Below are 16370 nucleotides of genomic sequence, written 5' to 3'. Positions count from 1 at the left end.
GAAAGAGACAATTACTGCTAATATCCTGAGATAATGTTATAGGCTAACGTGTGTTGTGACTACCGAGTAATTGATTGACCTAGTAATTATGTTCATACAGTAGGGCTAATTACTGGAACAAAGGTTACCTAACATTAGTTAGTTGATACAGCTGGTGCATAATGATAATGAGCTGCAGCCACCACTATTGTGTGAAAAAATAGAATAGCTAACTTTCACTTATTAAAGACTATAATTAAAGGGCAAAAAGGCAAACAAGTATAAATTAAATGCAAAGTCCTATGACATCATATTTACTTAATACTTAAAAAGTTATTGCTTTAATCGAACATAGAGTTCTGTCAATGTGTTTTTTCAAGTTACAGTATACCCACTGCTTTCCTGTTTCTGGAAGGTCAGCAGGGTAGAGAGAGCTGCTGGCTAATAGCATTAGCTTTGAATTGGAAAGGCAATTGATGGGTGAGAACGCTTTAGCTGTTTTACCTTTAAATTAGAGTTTTATTAATTGTTTTTCTAGGTCTCATTATATTCACAGTTTTTTCTCTTACCCTTTTTCACTCACCTGTCTGCAGTGAGTCATAACCACAGGCAGATCCCAAGGAAAGAGACACCACTCACTTCCACTGTGTCTTCAGTTTTATGTGCCCATTTCTACTAAAACTGTTTAAAAGAGGCAAAACATTGTGAGACCAAGATGTGCAAGATTAGGCTTGCACAACCTTTTCCTTATTCTGTATGTCAGACACCACTAATGCCCATTTTCTGAATGTGTACCCTTTCCATTGAACTGGTTTTGTCATGAGTTGACTCAGAAGCAGCAGTGCTGCACATGATCACGGAATTCAGGTGTCTCAGGCAGAATGTTTTTCTGAGCGTGCTGCCAAGGAGAAAATGATGAGCTGCACAAAGCCAGCGTGTGCATCAGACTTGTGCCACACACATTTCTGAAGACATCCAGTGTGTTCATATCTAACCAATGCCACGTGTCTATTGCCTTTTGTTCTTCTTCACTCATACTTGTCTGGAACTGGATTTGGATAGTCTCCTCAAATTTATGCCTCTCCCCACATTCTTATCAATAAATGGCTCCATCTGGGCACAAGCAGCCATAGTGGAAGCTAAACACTGAACCATTGTCTAAAAATGTGAGGTTGTCACGATCTGGACTCTTGCGGTGTGGGTGAGGTCCACATACTGGGAAAAGAAGCTAGAAAGAAGAAAATTCTTTACCTCTCTCTAACAGGTCCAGTGGTTGAAGAAACGGAGTCTCCTGAATCCCAACAAGATTTTAGATGACCGCCAGTCCCTGTCCTTCCCTGGGAAGCGGAGTCATGCTATAGTGCCAGGCCTCGCACCTTTTTCTGAGTACATACTCAATGTCAGTGTTTTCAACAAGAAGGGCAATGGGCCCAACAGTGACCCTGTCACCTTCACCACTCCAGAAGGAGGTAAGATGTTGTGAGCAACACATGGCAGAAGGCACTCAATATATGAGTGCTCTTCAAACACTTATTATCACTTGGAAAAAGTACACACACTACAAACTCAAAGTGGAGAGATTTCTCTCAAAACGTGTCTGCAGGAATCTTACAATAACGTTGCTACACCACAGTATGTAAGACATGAAGACACAGAAAAAGAAGTCATGACAAATAGACAAAATGTTTCATGAAAGTACATAGAGGAGTCTCACTGTCGCAGGCTTGTAAAATGACAAAGCTGCTTAAGAGCATCACACTAGACCTATAATATTTGTGACAAGGTAAAGAAACGTTCAAAATAAAGTGCACAGAAAACATCAAGCATGAGAAGACAATAATAAAAAAACATTTAAAAAAAACTACATGACTAGCTGTCAGCATTCCAAAATATTTTTTCCACCACCATGTTTAACAATATTCAATACTGTCATATGCGTAGTTCCTGAACAAGTGCCGATCCTGACCGCCTCCAATGCCCAGGAAGACTCCATTTTGCTGGTGTGGGGACCCCCCCTGCAGGCAAACGGAGTCCTGACTGGTTACCTCCTGCTGTACCACCTCAGTAAGTACACACAGTGCTGTTTGACTAAGTACTCTTTCTCACACACACAGTGAGGACCTTTGGCCTTGCAAGGTTTTTCAGTAAGATTTCTCTGTACTGTTGCCTTAGTGTTTTTTTCGCTGTGGTGTGAGGTGTTGTGGGTGGTGTATAAGCAGGAGTGTAGGTGCAGCATTAGTGGTGGGAGATGAGAAAAGATCAGGTCAGAAGGGAGGAAGTGTGTGTGTGCGTGTGGGGGGGGGGGGTCATGACACACAAATCACAAATAGAAAAAGACAATATAATCAAAATACATGGTCAAAGTCATAGGAATAGAAATAGAAAAGTGCTTCTACATAGAAAAGTGCTTAGTGTGATTTGATTCCCATTTGAAAGAAACCCCTCAAAAACATGCTACATAAACCCTCATCTGCTCCCGTCCCTTTCTTCTTCCCACATGTGTTATCACAGCAGACGCTAGGTGGCAGTGTTTAACACTGAACATTCCACAATGGTTGTGAAGGTTACTATTGTGCTCTGTCAATTTCCTTAGTGTTTCTCATCTTGTATCCTGGACCGCAGGCTCTCCTCCAGATAGGATCATTTAAATCAGTGCTGTTTGTGCCGCTTCTTCAGATAAATTTGCCATTCTTTGTATAGGAGCATTTTCTCTTGGAAAAAAAACACCTTCAGTTAGGACGGATACATGAGTAAAGGGCTTTCATTATGCTCTCCCTGTTTTCAAAGCCTACACTCCCATTGGCTGACATTTCTGAAGTCTTTTGTGTGTAAAATGTGAAGGCAGACAGCCCTTTGCCGCCTCCACCAACTCCCTCAGAGTCTGACCAGCTCGTCAATACACTCTGTCCTTCTCGCCTTTCTGCCTTTTTTCCCATACCGACAATCAGACCTTATATTCTAACACGTTGTGCTCTGTGGAGTGCTCCAGGTTTTTTCATTTGAACTGATTCACCACGCAACATCTGAGCATATTTCAAAATTTTGTTTTCTGTTAATTCCATGAATAAAATATTACATGCCATGCTATGTGCGTACATCTGCTTGAAACTGTTGAATCTATTGAATCTGTTGTGGAATAACCTGACGGTGCTCACAAACGCATTAAATATCCAGTGGTCTGTGCTGCAAACACACATCAGGTACAACAGGCTTGGCACATACTCTTGGCACAGCAGTGACATCAACGAAGGGGGTTTCAGGAGAAGTGTGTTGCTTTCGACATTCTGCACACATACTGTACTTTGATCTATAATGCATGTTTGGTGATACGTTATGCTGCTTGTGATTGCTACTCTTCTGATTTCCTTTTACTGCCTCGTTTTTTTTTTCTGTCTCTGTCTTCCTGCTGCATTTCCACCCGTTTTCATATTTGTCTCTTTTTACATTGTTGGGTCGGTGTTTTCAGCTTTTCCTTCATTCATTCCAGTTTTTGCTCCTCTCTTCTTCCTCATTTTTTCATCCGTTGCCACTTGTTTACACCCCCCACCACCACTTCTTGAGCTCTCTATCTGCTCATTTCATCTTCTCTCGCCTTTCTTCATAATGTATTCCTCCTCAGCTCACCTGTCAGGATATGTATCTGCTACGTTCACTTTCTGCATGAACTAGCATGACATCTCCTCATCCTTCCTCTCTCTCAACCAATGACCCTCATTATAGTTGTGTTCCGTTAACATACAACATGAGCCAAACAGTGATGACTTTTTCCGTGTCTATCCATCGCTGGATCACTCACGCCACCTGAACTGACCTGACATCTTTCTCCTTCGTCTATAGTTAATGAGACCACACTTGAGGTGGTTGACTCCCAGGAGATGAACATCACTGGGGCTGACATCACTCAGTGGCAGCTTCGGGGCTTAGTGGAGGGCAGCCTCTACCGCTTCCACCTCAGTGCCTGCACTCGAGCAGGTTGTGGACCTCCGCTGGCCCAGGAGAGCAACACTGTCACTCCACAAAGTGAGTAAATGAAATCAGTGTACCTGTGCTGGGAGTGTACCAAATCAGATTTGCAGTTCTTTTTTTTTAAAGCCCCCCAGCAATAGAAGCATAATGTGCTGTAGACACAGTAGTTACATTATAATAATTCACACAAATGAAAGATATTTATACCAATCAAACACTGCACTGTGCCTCAAATGAAACTATTTTTCATAGTTGTAGTGAGCATCAGCCTTTGAAAACATTTTGCCAAGTCTAAAAAAAATAAGCTCTGATGATGATGAGAGTTATCTTTGCCAGGAAACTACATATTTTTATGTAAAGCTTGAGCTGCAAGCTTGAGCCATGGAGTTTGAAAAAAAAAAAGTGGGTGTTTACAAGGCATGGATGATCTAATCCAAAGACTCCACTGAGCTGAGGGAATTGTAGGATCCAGTGTTTTAGGAGCTCAGCCCACACTGAATAAAAGTCAGGACGGTTTATCATCAGCTCTCTTACATATTCCTGCCTCTCTGTATTTTCACATGTCAAAACTGTTTTTGCGAAGTGAAAATAAACTTTATTACAGTCGTGCCCTTCACACAGGAATAGATTAAAGGTTTACAATGAGGAGAGACAATGGGTATAGGGAGAAGAAGGTTGAGCAATACGAAGTACAAAGTAACATCAGCAAGGTAATAGAGGGATATACAGTACACAACATACTGCACTAGCTATAACAAAGGAAGAAACTACATGTAATTGAAACAGGTAATCTACGTATGTGTCATTGAGATCGCCTCTCTCTCTCTCTGAGATCCTTGTGAATGCTTTTTCACACTTTGGATGAAAATGACGTGTTTACATGCAGTTTACACACAATAGTGGTTGTGAATGTCTAACAAACCTGCAGCAGAGGATCCAAGTGAACCTGAAGATGTAAGGAAGTCGGCAGTTAAGATCAGTCCTTTTAGAGCTTCATAAAACAGCTAAAAGACGTTTTTAAAACTTCTAAAGGACATAGAGAGAGAGTGTAGCTCATCTAAAACTGGAGTGCTGTGCTTTATCTGTTTAGTTTGTTTTGAAGTCTGGCAGCACAATCATGAGTAATTTTTATCCCCTAAATACCCTTTTTAAAGAAGGCCAGTGGGAAGTTATAATAGTCTTATTGAGATGAAAGCATGAATTGGCTTTGTGGCATCGTGTTAGCTTAGGAGTGCCTGTACTCTGCCAGTATTTCTCACATTGTCTGAGATGCTGGCATATACATAAACTTTGTTAGATGAAAGAATGCTATTTTGGTCACTCAGCTGATATGCGATTTAAAGCTTAGCTTGGATTCAAAGACACAGGCTTAAAGTATAACTTCTGATTTGATCTGCAGAGGCAGAGATCCAAGATTATTTGATAGTGCATCTCTTTGGCCTTGAGGCCTTGTAGTTTTTTTTCTGTGTGCTGTAGAAAGATAGTAATATTATGATTTTTAAAGGCAAGAAGATGGAGGGCATCTTGTTCATTTGACACTCCAGACATGTAAAATTACGTGTCATCGGCATATTGTCTTAGACATTTTGTCTTTTCTCTATGCCTATGCATTAAAGGTATATTGTGTAAGAATTACTCCCATCTAGCGGTGCGGTTGTAGATCGCAAGCAACTCAGTCGTATTTTTCATGCTGCATTCACGTGAAATCGGTTAGATGGCAGACGGACAACAGCCGCTGCACGTAACGGCTTAAACAAGCCTTTATGTAAACAAGTGGTCCGTCAGCACGAGGCGAAACAATACACGTGACAATATGTTGTCATGGTGATGTCGTATTGTTTACCTGACCCACGTTTTACCGGCTTTCTCACAACTTCTGTGACTAAAATGACATCCGGTTTGTTACCGACAGCCATTTTTCCGACTGCACCTGAATGCAGCATTCACGTGCAGTCCTCACAGTCCTCACTGCACCGCTGTGACTTTTCACAGATGCCACCTCGACCTGAGCCGACAGCTCCGGTGTCTCCGCTGAGTTTCCGTGGTTTCCTACCGTCACGCTGCCACTGAACGTAAAAACATGGCGAAACGACATGTCAGCCACCACCGAGCTTGCCCGCTCGATGTATAGATGAATGATATGAACGGCAAATTCAGAGCTTACCGGAACACTTCAGTTTGTTGATGGGGGTAGTTATTGATGAATGAAAAACGTACTTTTGAACGAAATAATCGATTTTCGTGAATAGATAACAGGAGAACTTACACAATGTACCTTTAAATCACTAGGAGATGCCAAAGTCAAAAATATTTATATTTCACACGACAACTTTAATCTGATACTCCATTTCACAAATTTGACAGTATTACCTGCCAAATTTTAATTTCAGTGATTGCCAGAATTTCATGACAGTTGAAAGTTTCTGAAAAACTCCCCCGTACTTAGCAATGGAAAAAAAATGTTCCTCCACTATCTCTGAATGCTTTAATAAAAGTTATTCATTCCTCCCTGGCTTTTATATTTCCTTTGAGAGTGTGCATCTTGTAGGTGGATGTCCAGCCTGAGAGCCATTAGACGCATTATTTGTAAATATGGTTGAGTAGATGCTCGGTGGGGAGATAAAATGGTTGTGTGTCACAGCGCTGTCCTCGGGGCATGTTAGTCACAATACGGGAGAGTAGATTTATGGATGCCAATAGCGCAGAGTAGGGGCATCGTGAATTTAGAGACACTAATGGAGAGGATGGAGTGACGGTGAAAGAAAATGAACACATGTGCAATAGTATTCCCAGGATCTGAACTGTTCCTTTTAAATTTCACCTTTGTGACTGTGTGAGCTTTTAATGCTTATCATCATTGAGTTTGGATAAACAATTGTCTAGCTTAAAAAAAATAAAATAGAGGAAAACACTGTCTATCATAACTTACTTAAACAGCAGTACGTGTGTGTGTGTGCGCCTGGCCTTGTGTGTGTTTATTTGAAAGGCTTGTAATGCAAAGAAAGAACTATAGATAAAAAATAAAACACAGAAAGATGGTGTGAAACATCTGTACAGTAAGGAGAGGGAAAGAGAGAGAGAAAAGTCAACAGCCATAGCAGGGAAGTGTGGCAGACACAGAAAAAAAATCTGTTTTTCTCCATCAAGTCTCATGAGATAACAAAGCAGCAGAGATAAATCGGGTTACAAACTTGACAAAAAACACAGAGGAGTAGATACCTCTATAGCCACACAAAGATAACCAGCTCCGCCAGAGATTAAATTATTTGCTTCCTGGCACTGGCATTTGAAAACCGAATTTGCTAATGGCTTGAACGTCATGTTTGAAAAAGTCTAGTTAGAAACATAACAATCAACGGCTGGCTTTACATTGACTCTAATCAGCTCAGGATTCAGCAATCAGAGCAGAACAGGCTGTTTCAGTAAACAGCAGTGTTACACTGTAAGTTCAGGAACGAGCACACAGTATTCACAGCAGACAATGAGAGAGCTAATACAAAAATATGTGCAAATTAAATGATATGTACCACAGTTAATGTAGCATTTCTCCTGTCAAATCACCAACACTGGAAAATGACTACACAGTTTTTCAGACCAAAACCAATGAAAAATAATCATGAAAGAAGAAAATGATAAGAAAGAAAAAATGATATTATGTGTCCAACACAAACTTACGTAAAAGGTACCAAACATTTTGTGTCGTAATGAATATAAGTACAAATTCTCATAAAACACACTATGACTGTCATTACTGGCCACAAAATTAATTCTGACAGAGATCACATTTTTTTCATATTGTGGTTTTCCATTTTCTTTTTTAAGAAATGTAGTTTCAAATAATATCATGATGAGAAACTGGAGCCAAACCACAAGGGAACACTATTCGTACATACAGTATGTGGTATAAATCTTACTGTTCTGTTTGGTTAGAATGAAAGAAATGACTTTTAGAAATGATAAGGGTATGCGTGCCAGTGGATGTCAGTCAAACTGTGAAACTACCAACTATAAACATGGAAAGTTATTGAAGTAAAAACAAAAAGGAGAAGATTATGTAACTCACTGATTCTTTGCTTCAGTTTCAAGTTGCTCCTCCACTTATTGTGCATTATATTGTGGGATAATATGGTCAATTAAATCACCATCAACTGTCATTCAAGTGCACTTTACCCTCAATCAAGTAAATACGTAAGTGGGATGTGATTCAGAAGCCAAAGTGTGTGATCTTTTTGCTCACCAGCTCCCTCTGTTGGTACTGTACTCCACCAGTCAAAAAGTCTAAAGCAACAGTAACAAAGAGGTGGCATATGCAGCTGTGTTGCCCACATATTTGTGGCATGTACGTGTAATCGCGCATCCCTACGAATCTGTGAGTGTGTGAGCGTGTGTTTGTGTTTGTGCCCGTCCTATAAACCTTGAAGCTGGCGCTCCATATATTTGTAATCTTCTTCTGTATTTCATTTTCTTTTCACCCCTCTGAAGATTTGTCCCTGACGCCAGCTGTGGCCCCTGTTCAGAACAGTATGTATCACCACCTGCAGCAGCTGCAGCGTGCTAACACAGTAGTGTTGGTAGAGATAGACAAGGTCGTAGGTGTGTTGCTGTCGTGCGTAGCTGCCCGTAGCCTGAGCGAACGTCTGTCCTTTAAAGCTGTACAGATATACTTTGGGTGATTTTCCTATTCACCTTCAGTAAAGACAATATATTTCTTTGTAAAAATACACAGTCCTTGCCATAGTAACAGTGTTTACTATCACCTGCACTGTACTCTCACTGTTGCTGCTATTAATCCATTTTCCCGGCTGTTCTGACAATGTTGCCTTCGTGTAGTCTATAGAGCTTGCTTGCTGCACAATATAGAGCATTAGACCTGACAGTGGTGTAGCAGGAATCTTAACATCTGAGGCTTATCTTTCATTTCAGGGCACAACTGCTCTCGCTCCTCTCCCAGCTCTATCCCAGACATTTCTGCTCATCTTTCTCTAGGTATATAGCTCGCACTCTCACATGCACAGCCAATAATATCCCTGTGATCTCATGTTGATGTACCTGAACTTTCAACTAACAATGGATCCGAGAGGTGGAGTAGTTTCAAACTCTTCTGATATCCTCCACTCCTGGTGGAGGAGTCAGGAAATGCCAGCTTTGTTTAAGAGAGAGTGCAGACTAGATGTCACTCCCGCCCACAATCTCTATATCTACCCTTTATGAGTCGAAATCCAGCTCCACTCAATTAAGTCTGTGGCCCAGGGTTGGCTTTTGAACTGTCGTCTTGAAGTGTTTCTGCTAGCTCCACTGTTCTCAAGCTGCGGGGGGATCCTATTTGCCTCTGCTAATCCTCTTTTCCTGCTTTCTTTTTCCTTTTCTCTGTGCCTGTCTGTGTTTTCCTTTCCTCCTGATTTTCCTCCTACCATTTCTTCTCTCTATCAGTTCCAGCCCTGTTGAACATAAGCTCTTATGTGAGTGACACCTTTGCCAAAATCAGCTGGACTGCCAGAGAAGAGCAGCAGGAGTCACAGCTTTATGTGGCTTATATGAATAACCGTAAGCTACTTTTCCTGTCTCCGCCTTGCTAAGCATTGATAGAAAAAAGAAAATGTTTTTAAGTGCCATCATGTTTAAGTGCAACTGGGGATGTTTTCTATAAACATCTAAAAGTACATTGCAACCCCAATGTTTGCAGCTTCTATGTCCATGATATGAAATGTACTTAAAGTTATATATAGTACAACCAATACAATCATTTTGAAACAATTATTAATCAATCAGCTTGTCCTATCTTTTATTTGGATAGCATGAATGCTAATACAGACTTGCTGCTTGTGCACTTCTTGTGCTTGGCTTGTGTAGGTGATGGTAACTGGCGGATTTCAGAGGCTGTAAACACTTCTCAAAGTTTCCACGTAATTGATGGGCTCAAACCGGGAACGCTGTACACTGTACGCCTCATGACCAAGAGGCTCCTCGATAATGCTAGCATTTTTGAGGACGTTATCCAGACTCAAGTTAAAGGTGAGAGGTCAGAAAGTTGTCGCAGTCAACAGAATTCAGTCATTTCACTTCTAACCTGCCATAAACATGCCATTGACAAATTGACAGCGAGTGTGGTGTATGTGTGAGTTTATTTCTTTCTTTCGTATCTGTGTGTTTGTTTTGTTTCCTTCCTATCTAATATTCTTTCAGAGGAGATAAGAGTGTTGTAGCTGAGGGGAATGTGAGAGAAATAAGATGAGAGAACATCTTCAAACTTGAATCCATCATGTATTTTATGTTTTTGGTCAAAGATAAAGTTGTTTGAGGAGTGCTTGAGGGGGCTGTCATACTCAAACACACTGGAGTGTTTAATGGTTCTTTGAGCTCTATGTCTCTTTCCTGTTTTTGTTCTCAGCTGTGGAAGGTAAGCAGAGTGAATTTTCGACCCGGGGGTGGGTCATTGGAACCATGTGTGCTGTGGCGCTCCTCACCCTTGTTGCACTCATGGCCTGCTTTGTGAGGAGAAACAAAGGTGGCAAGTATGCAGGTACGCCGCCGCCGCACCAGCGACAAGACATAATCTCCATGGAAAAAGGTCAGTTAGTCTTTCACCAGGGTTGAGACTGCTTGTCTTTTCACTTCAAGAGGTGAACCAAAATTCTGCTCATGAAAAATACAGCACATAGAGGAGATCTGTCCAATTTGGTAACAATAAGTGGAATTATGTTTGACGTTTCTAAACACCACATTTTTTTCAGGATTATGCTTTGATTTGGCTTTTTGTGTTATTTTGGTTGACCTATTGAAGGAATGAAAATGTGCAGTGAGCCTCAACCCTGACTTTGACCCTGTTTGGAAATGCAGTGTGCATGCAATCCTTCCACCAAGCCCAGGCTCGTCTACCCCTGAATGTGCTTGCAACATACTGTTTTTTTTTTTTTTTTTAACCGCATTGTGGAATAATTTGTGTGACCCTGTTAGATTTGCTTGATGCCTGTGATTACATACCTTGTCAAGTGAGATGAGTAAGAATCAGCTGGCTTTGTTCCACTCCTCCCCGCCTCTCGTCAGATCTTCCTGTACCACTGCGCCTTTGTGCCACCTTGTGTCAGGGCCAAATTCACTTTCACAATGATACCTACCTGCAAAGTGTCTCCTCGCTCGCTTTCTCCTCCACTTCTTCCTCCACTTCTTTCCCTGCAGCAGCTTTTGACATGAAGCACTGAATATTTCATCAGCTTCTTTGGATTCCCCCTTTTGCCCATCCAGCTCGTTTCATGAAATCCCTCTTTTGTCTCTCTCAAAAAGCAACTGGTATTTTTAAAGCATATTTACACAAAGAGCTGATGTGCAGCACTTTGTGCCGACGCACAGAAAGAGGCTTTCAGTGTCCTGACTTGATACCAAGTTTACACAGTCATATTTAGTTCAGTAAAGCTTTTCAGATTTGACTTTTTAATTTAAATTCCTGTGCACATACAGGTGATGTAAAAGTTCATATCATTCATATCTGTGCACCTGTATAGTGTAAATCCTCAGTGTTGGTTTTGCTCTAGTTTCCAAGCATCATCTGACAGAAAATCACTGAGATGATAAAAGCTTACAAATGACAGATAGTGCAGAGTTATTTCCCCTTTGGAAAATGTTAAGTACAGGAACCTTTATAGTAATCTGAATTAGGAGCGTTGCAAATGACTTTGTGTCCCAGCAGTGCAAATAAGATGTATTACATCTGTGGATGAAAGTGCTGCTCTTTTACAATGGTGCTGAAATGTCCCCCCTCCCCTGCAGTGAAAGAGAAGGAGGACCTTCACCCTGACGTGGAGTCACAAGGAATGAATGATGACACGTTCTGTGAATACAGGTGAGCCGCACTTCTTCTCTGCAGGGGAAAACTGCAGTGCAACAGTATGCTGAGGAAATTACATTTTTTATCTCCTTGAAATGCATTGTGTTATAGCAATATTCACCTAACAACCATATGTTAAATATTTTCTGGCTGAGAAACTCATTTGTCATGTGTCACAGTGATGTTTTTTTTTCTCTCCCATCCCAAAAGCAAACCTTGCATTCATGAGATTTACCAGGATCAGCCTAGAAGCCAGTGTTCTCGTCATTTTACGGGCTAGGTAATCACACAGAGTAGCTAAGAGTAGAAGGTGGCACTCAACTTAAGATTTGTTCCCTTGTAGCTTGATTTTGCAGTCTGTGCTTTCACTTTGTTGTTAGTTTCTGATTGTGTGCATGTGTGCACTCAGTAGAGAGAGTGTGAGTCAGCTTGTTTCTGTAGGGATCAGTTAACTTAATTTATGTGTTAGAATGTGTGTGTTTGTGCATATTGTAGGCTGCTTGTTTCTCAGTGTGTGTTTTTTAAATCAAGCAGAGTTTCTCTAGTTGAACTTGTCTGCCTGAAAGTAACTGTTGTCGTCTCTGTGTGTTTTATATTTAATAGCCGATTTACAGTACGCAGGACAAAAGAGAAAAACATACACTCACACATCCACCTCATACGCCTCAGAGGCAGCAATCCTAACAGTCCTCATATATAATGCATAAACATGAGCCCCATTTTCATTTCCAACATGCATCCTCTTGTATTCAGTGATATTGTGCCAAGCATGTTATCTGCCCACCATGCATATTTAAACAACTGAATGTGGCTGAACTTTGACCGGGTGTCTTGGACCAAGACAGGACGCTCGTTCTTCGACAGCCGTGTAGTATTCACTCAAAGTGAATGTCAGGCAACAACAGCTGCGAGCTCTTAGATCTGCTTATGCAGAGGTAGATATTGTTAAAACATTAAATGCTGCTGTCTGCTGCTCCAGTGCTTGAGCTTACCTGGCAACTTGACAGATGTAGATTTACCAGTAAATACCGATGCACATTGTGAATTAGGATGTGTTTTGTAGACTACCCTCAACAGAGACCCCATTGTTAATTGCAGAAGGGGAAGCTCGCGTTGCAGAGATGCAGATTGATTTTAGATGTTCAGTAATTGCTGGAAACAGGCAAAGACTAAGCATGGCAAATGGGCGGAAAAACTGGGCCTTTAAGCCCGCGGCAGACAGCTGTTGTGTTTTATAATAGCTGTTGAATTTTCTATTGTTTGCATTGTTTAGCTGCTATAGTGACAACAGTTAAGGGAAATCGACTGAATCCCATTTTTCTCCACAGCGCTGCACAGACTGTGACAGTGGCCTGCCTGGTTGTTTATGCACGCACAACAGAAATCACCTAAAACAGCCTCTTCTGTTTGTCATATTATTCAGAGCATAGCCACTGAAAATTTGCCTGTTTGCTGCTAATTATGTTCCTTTGATTCTTGCCAAAACTATAATTCTATTTAAAAAGGTGAATGCATTGCCCAGTTACTACAGTACAAATCCATTTATAAAGTATACAACAAATTATAACAACTAAGTTTTTACTGCTTCAAAGCTCCAAATGTGTGGTTGAAGATGGAAGTGAGTTGTTGCTGAACACTGATATTTTGTCGGCCTCCACACTTGGGCAGGAGAAGCCATATTAATATGTGTTTGTGAGCTGTGTGGCCGGGCTGCAGCTCTCTGTTTAGAATGCCTCTCATGTTTGGGTTCATGATGCCGCTCTGACTACTGTCCCCCCAGAGTGCCCTTAGCCTCACTATGATGTTGTTTTTCTGGCTTTAGAGTGGGATTCAGTGCTCTCTTGTGCCCTTTGAATCTCTGAAGGCAGTGGGCCACCCACTGGTATGCCACGTGTCTGGAGAGCTGACAAGTGGTAATTATGGTCCAGACGATTTCTCTTCGGAGACAGCCCTCTGTTGCCTTGCCCCGCTGTCCACTGTGGGAACAGCAGGTGTCATAGTATCTGGATCAACGGGCTTTTCCTTTTTTTGTTGTTTTTTTGTTGTTTTTTTCCACTCCATTCATCTTAGCTCTCATCTTCTCACACGTTTATATGCAATTCAGGAGATGGCAGCAGATGTGAGCAGTTCTCCCTCAGACAGCTTTAAGCTAAAACAAACACAACTTAAGGTGGCACAGGCGGGGTAAAAAATCCATCTCGCACCTGAAGTCTCCCCGTTGCACCCAAACCGAGTCAGCATGGGTCAATGGCAAGACAAATTTAATTACCTTTTGCCTGGTGATGTGCCTCCATCTCGCACCTATTTGCGAGGCTGAAGGAAAAGCCTTTTCACGGCAACAGCTGAGACGGAGCTGGATCCCGACCAAGGTCTTGAATGAGCTGCGGCTCACAGGCACTCAGCCCCATTTTATCACTGTATTCAAAGTCACTGTGGGGGGGCTGCAGCGGCTGTGGCATTCCGCTGCTCTTAGATAACAGCCACTTATCTCCAGCGCTCTAGAGTCGTCAGAGAAAGGAGGTTTGATAAGAGTTGAAATGCGGACCTTATGTGGCTTGCATGGTAAACGGCATCGTTAAATAGGACAGATAAGATTGGTTATTAAAAATCCCTGTGAAGGAGACCCGATTTTGTAATCGTAGCTTGAACCCCATTTCCGCGCAAGAAAATGCCGTTCAAAATGTCTCGCTTGTATTTGACACAAGTGTCAACTACAGCGTGCCTCAATGGTGATATCATACACCAGCCACCTGAGCGCTGTTTCTGAACACAGGCGCTCTGTGGAATGAATACTAAGCCGGGGGAAAAAAGGTGTTTCCGAACATGGATGGTTTTTCGGGAATTAGAAAAGAGGTCAGGGAGGAGAAATATCCTCAGTGTTTTGAGGTGACCCTGCATCTTGTAGTGAGACACCTGCAACTTGGCCAGCTGCCCAGCCTTAAATTGGTATCTAATCTCCTCTGCCCGCGTGAGGGCCCTTTGGGAATACTAGGAATGACAGGCTGTTTGTCTGGGATTGCATATGCCCTCTCCTGCCTTCCTTTTCCCTTTCTCAATCTTGCCCCCCCACCCCCACCCCCCCCCCACACACACACACACACACATATAGTATATACACAGGCGTCGTCTTTCTCACTGCACTCTGGCAATTTCCATCGTTGGCTCTAAAGAGATTTGAAATTGCCTTTGGTCCTGAAGCCTTGGCAATTAGCAATTAGTGAAGTGATTGTAGCAAGCTCTCCCCACCTCCCTTGTGCGGCTCGCTTTCCCGCTGTGCAGCCACTGCATCCCCCCTGCTTACTGCCCGTAGTGATGTGTTGAAACCATAAGAACTTAGTGGGAGCCTGTGTATCTGTTAGCGCAGCAGAGCATTTTATAGTCTATATGTTCTGTACACGCTCTATGCACTGGTGTTTTTCTGTGTGTCTGTGTGGAGCTTCTGATTGTATGTGAAACCGTGTGTGTGTGTGTGTGTGTGTGTGTGCACTGTGTGTCAAAGACAGCCGCTTAAGGCCATGTGTGTTGCTCGCAAACATCTGCCTGACGTGCTCTACAATATGTTTGCTTTATGCACTGCACCACTGACCCAGGTCATCCTTCTCTGTTGTTGTTGATGGCAGTGACAGTGAAGAGAAGCCACTGAAGGGCAGTAGCTCGCGTTCCCTGAATGACAATGGAGACGGCGTGAGCAGAGACAGCTTGGTTGACTACGCTGACGGCGGAGAAGAATTTGATGAAGACGGTTCGTTTATCGGAGAATATTCTTCTGGACAAAAACACAGAGGTTCTGTATGCGAGCACAGAGGACCCAACCCAGTCACTACATAAAGCCCATTCCACTGGAAACAATCAACATCAGCTCCTAACGTTTTATATTCATCTTCCATGGCATTAAATATAACTTAAACAGCCAAATATGGAACAATAGAAATGACTCAAATATGCAGACGTTGGCCGAGATATTTCCTAAAGACTGGAAAAGAAAGAATATCCTCGCCATACAAAATGAATTGAAAACCATGTGGCTTTTTGTACATACTGTAAGACAATTAAATGTATCTGTGACATGTGTCATGGTTTTATTAATGATAATAAAGTGTTTTTTACCTATTAAGCAAAATCATCAGTGGTGTGCATTGATTATTTTCTGTAACAAAAAGCAGGGGATCAAACATATATTTTATACAATGTATATCTACAATATTAACATATCACACACCATGAAGCTTGAAGGAAATTTATTTTGACATCTTATCACAAATACCTAGTCATTGATGCTTATATGTTTCCATTACTGCAAATTCAATGTATAAATTTTAAATTTTATGGGTGAAATGTGATTTAAAAAAAGATAGATTTGCCAAAATGCTCATTATGTGCATTTATGGTGGCCCTGAGTGCACTACACTCACAAAACATTTCAGGTAACACAAACAACATTAATGGAAGTGTTTCCCGGCTAGAGTGCAAGTGTAAGTAATGAACCTGGTTGGGACACACTTATTGTTATAGTTTTAACCTCAAAAGTCACAAATTTGTATTTGTATTGTGAGTATTTGCAACTGAATTCTTGTCAAATGGATGACTGTCTGTCTCTTAGTAT

General features: G+C 41.7%; 1 protein-coding gene across 17 annotated transcripts in view; it reads left to right on the top strand.

The window, feature by feature from the left end:
• Nucleotides 1–15877, top strand: part of chl1a (cell adhesion molecule L1-like a) — a 49558-nt gene extending 33681 nt beyond the window's left edge. For 2 of the 17 annotated variants that reach the window (XM_085781645.1, XM_085781643.1), the window contains exons 21-30: nt 1244–1448; nt 1921–2043; nt 3817–3999; nt 8428–8466; nt 8869–8931; nt 9376–9489; nt 9796–9957; nt 10334–10513; nt 11710–11782; nt 15388–15877. In XM_085781645.1, coding sequence (XP_085637771.1) covers nt 1244–1448; nt 1921–2043; nt 3817–3999; nt 8428–8466; nt 8869–8931; nt 9376–9489; nt 9796–9957; nt 10334–10513; nt 11710–11782; nt 15388–15595 — 1350 coding nt within the window. In that variant the 3' untranslated portion in view covers nt 15596–15877. Of the gene's footprint in view, nt 1–1243; nt 1449–1920; nt 2044–3816; nt 4000–8427; nt 8467–8868; nt 8932–9375; nt 9490–9795; nt 9958–10333; nt 10514–11709; nt 11783–11977; nt 12048–15387 lie in introns of all 17 variants that reach the window. The other 15 variants (XM_085781651.1, XM_085781649.1, XM_085781659.1 and 12 more) reach the window with 13 other exon arrangements.
• The last annotated feature ends 493 nt before the right edge of the window (nt 15878–16370 follow it).

This window comes from Trachurus japonicus, chromosome 7 (assembly GCF_045865225.1).
Source record: "Trachurus japonicus isolate A0001 chromosome 7, Traja_1.0".
NCBI classification, from domain to species: Eukaryota; Metazoa; Chordata; class Actinopteri; order Carangiformes; family Carangidae; genus Trachurus; species Trachurus japonicus.
Note: the sequence above shows the minus strand (reverse complement) of the source record. Positions and strands in the feature narration are given on the sequence as shown.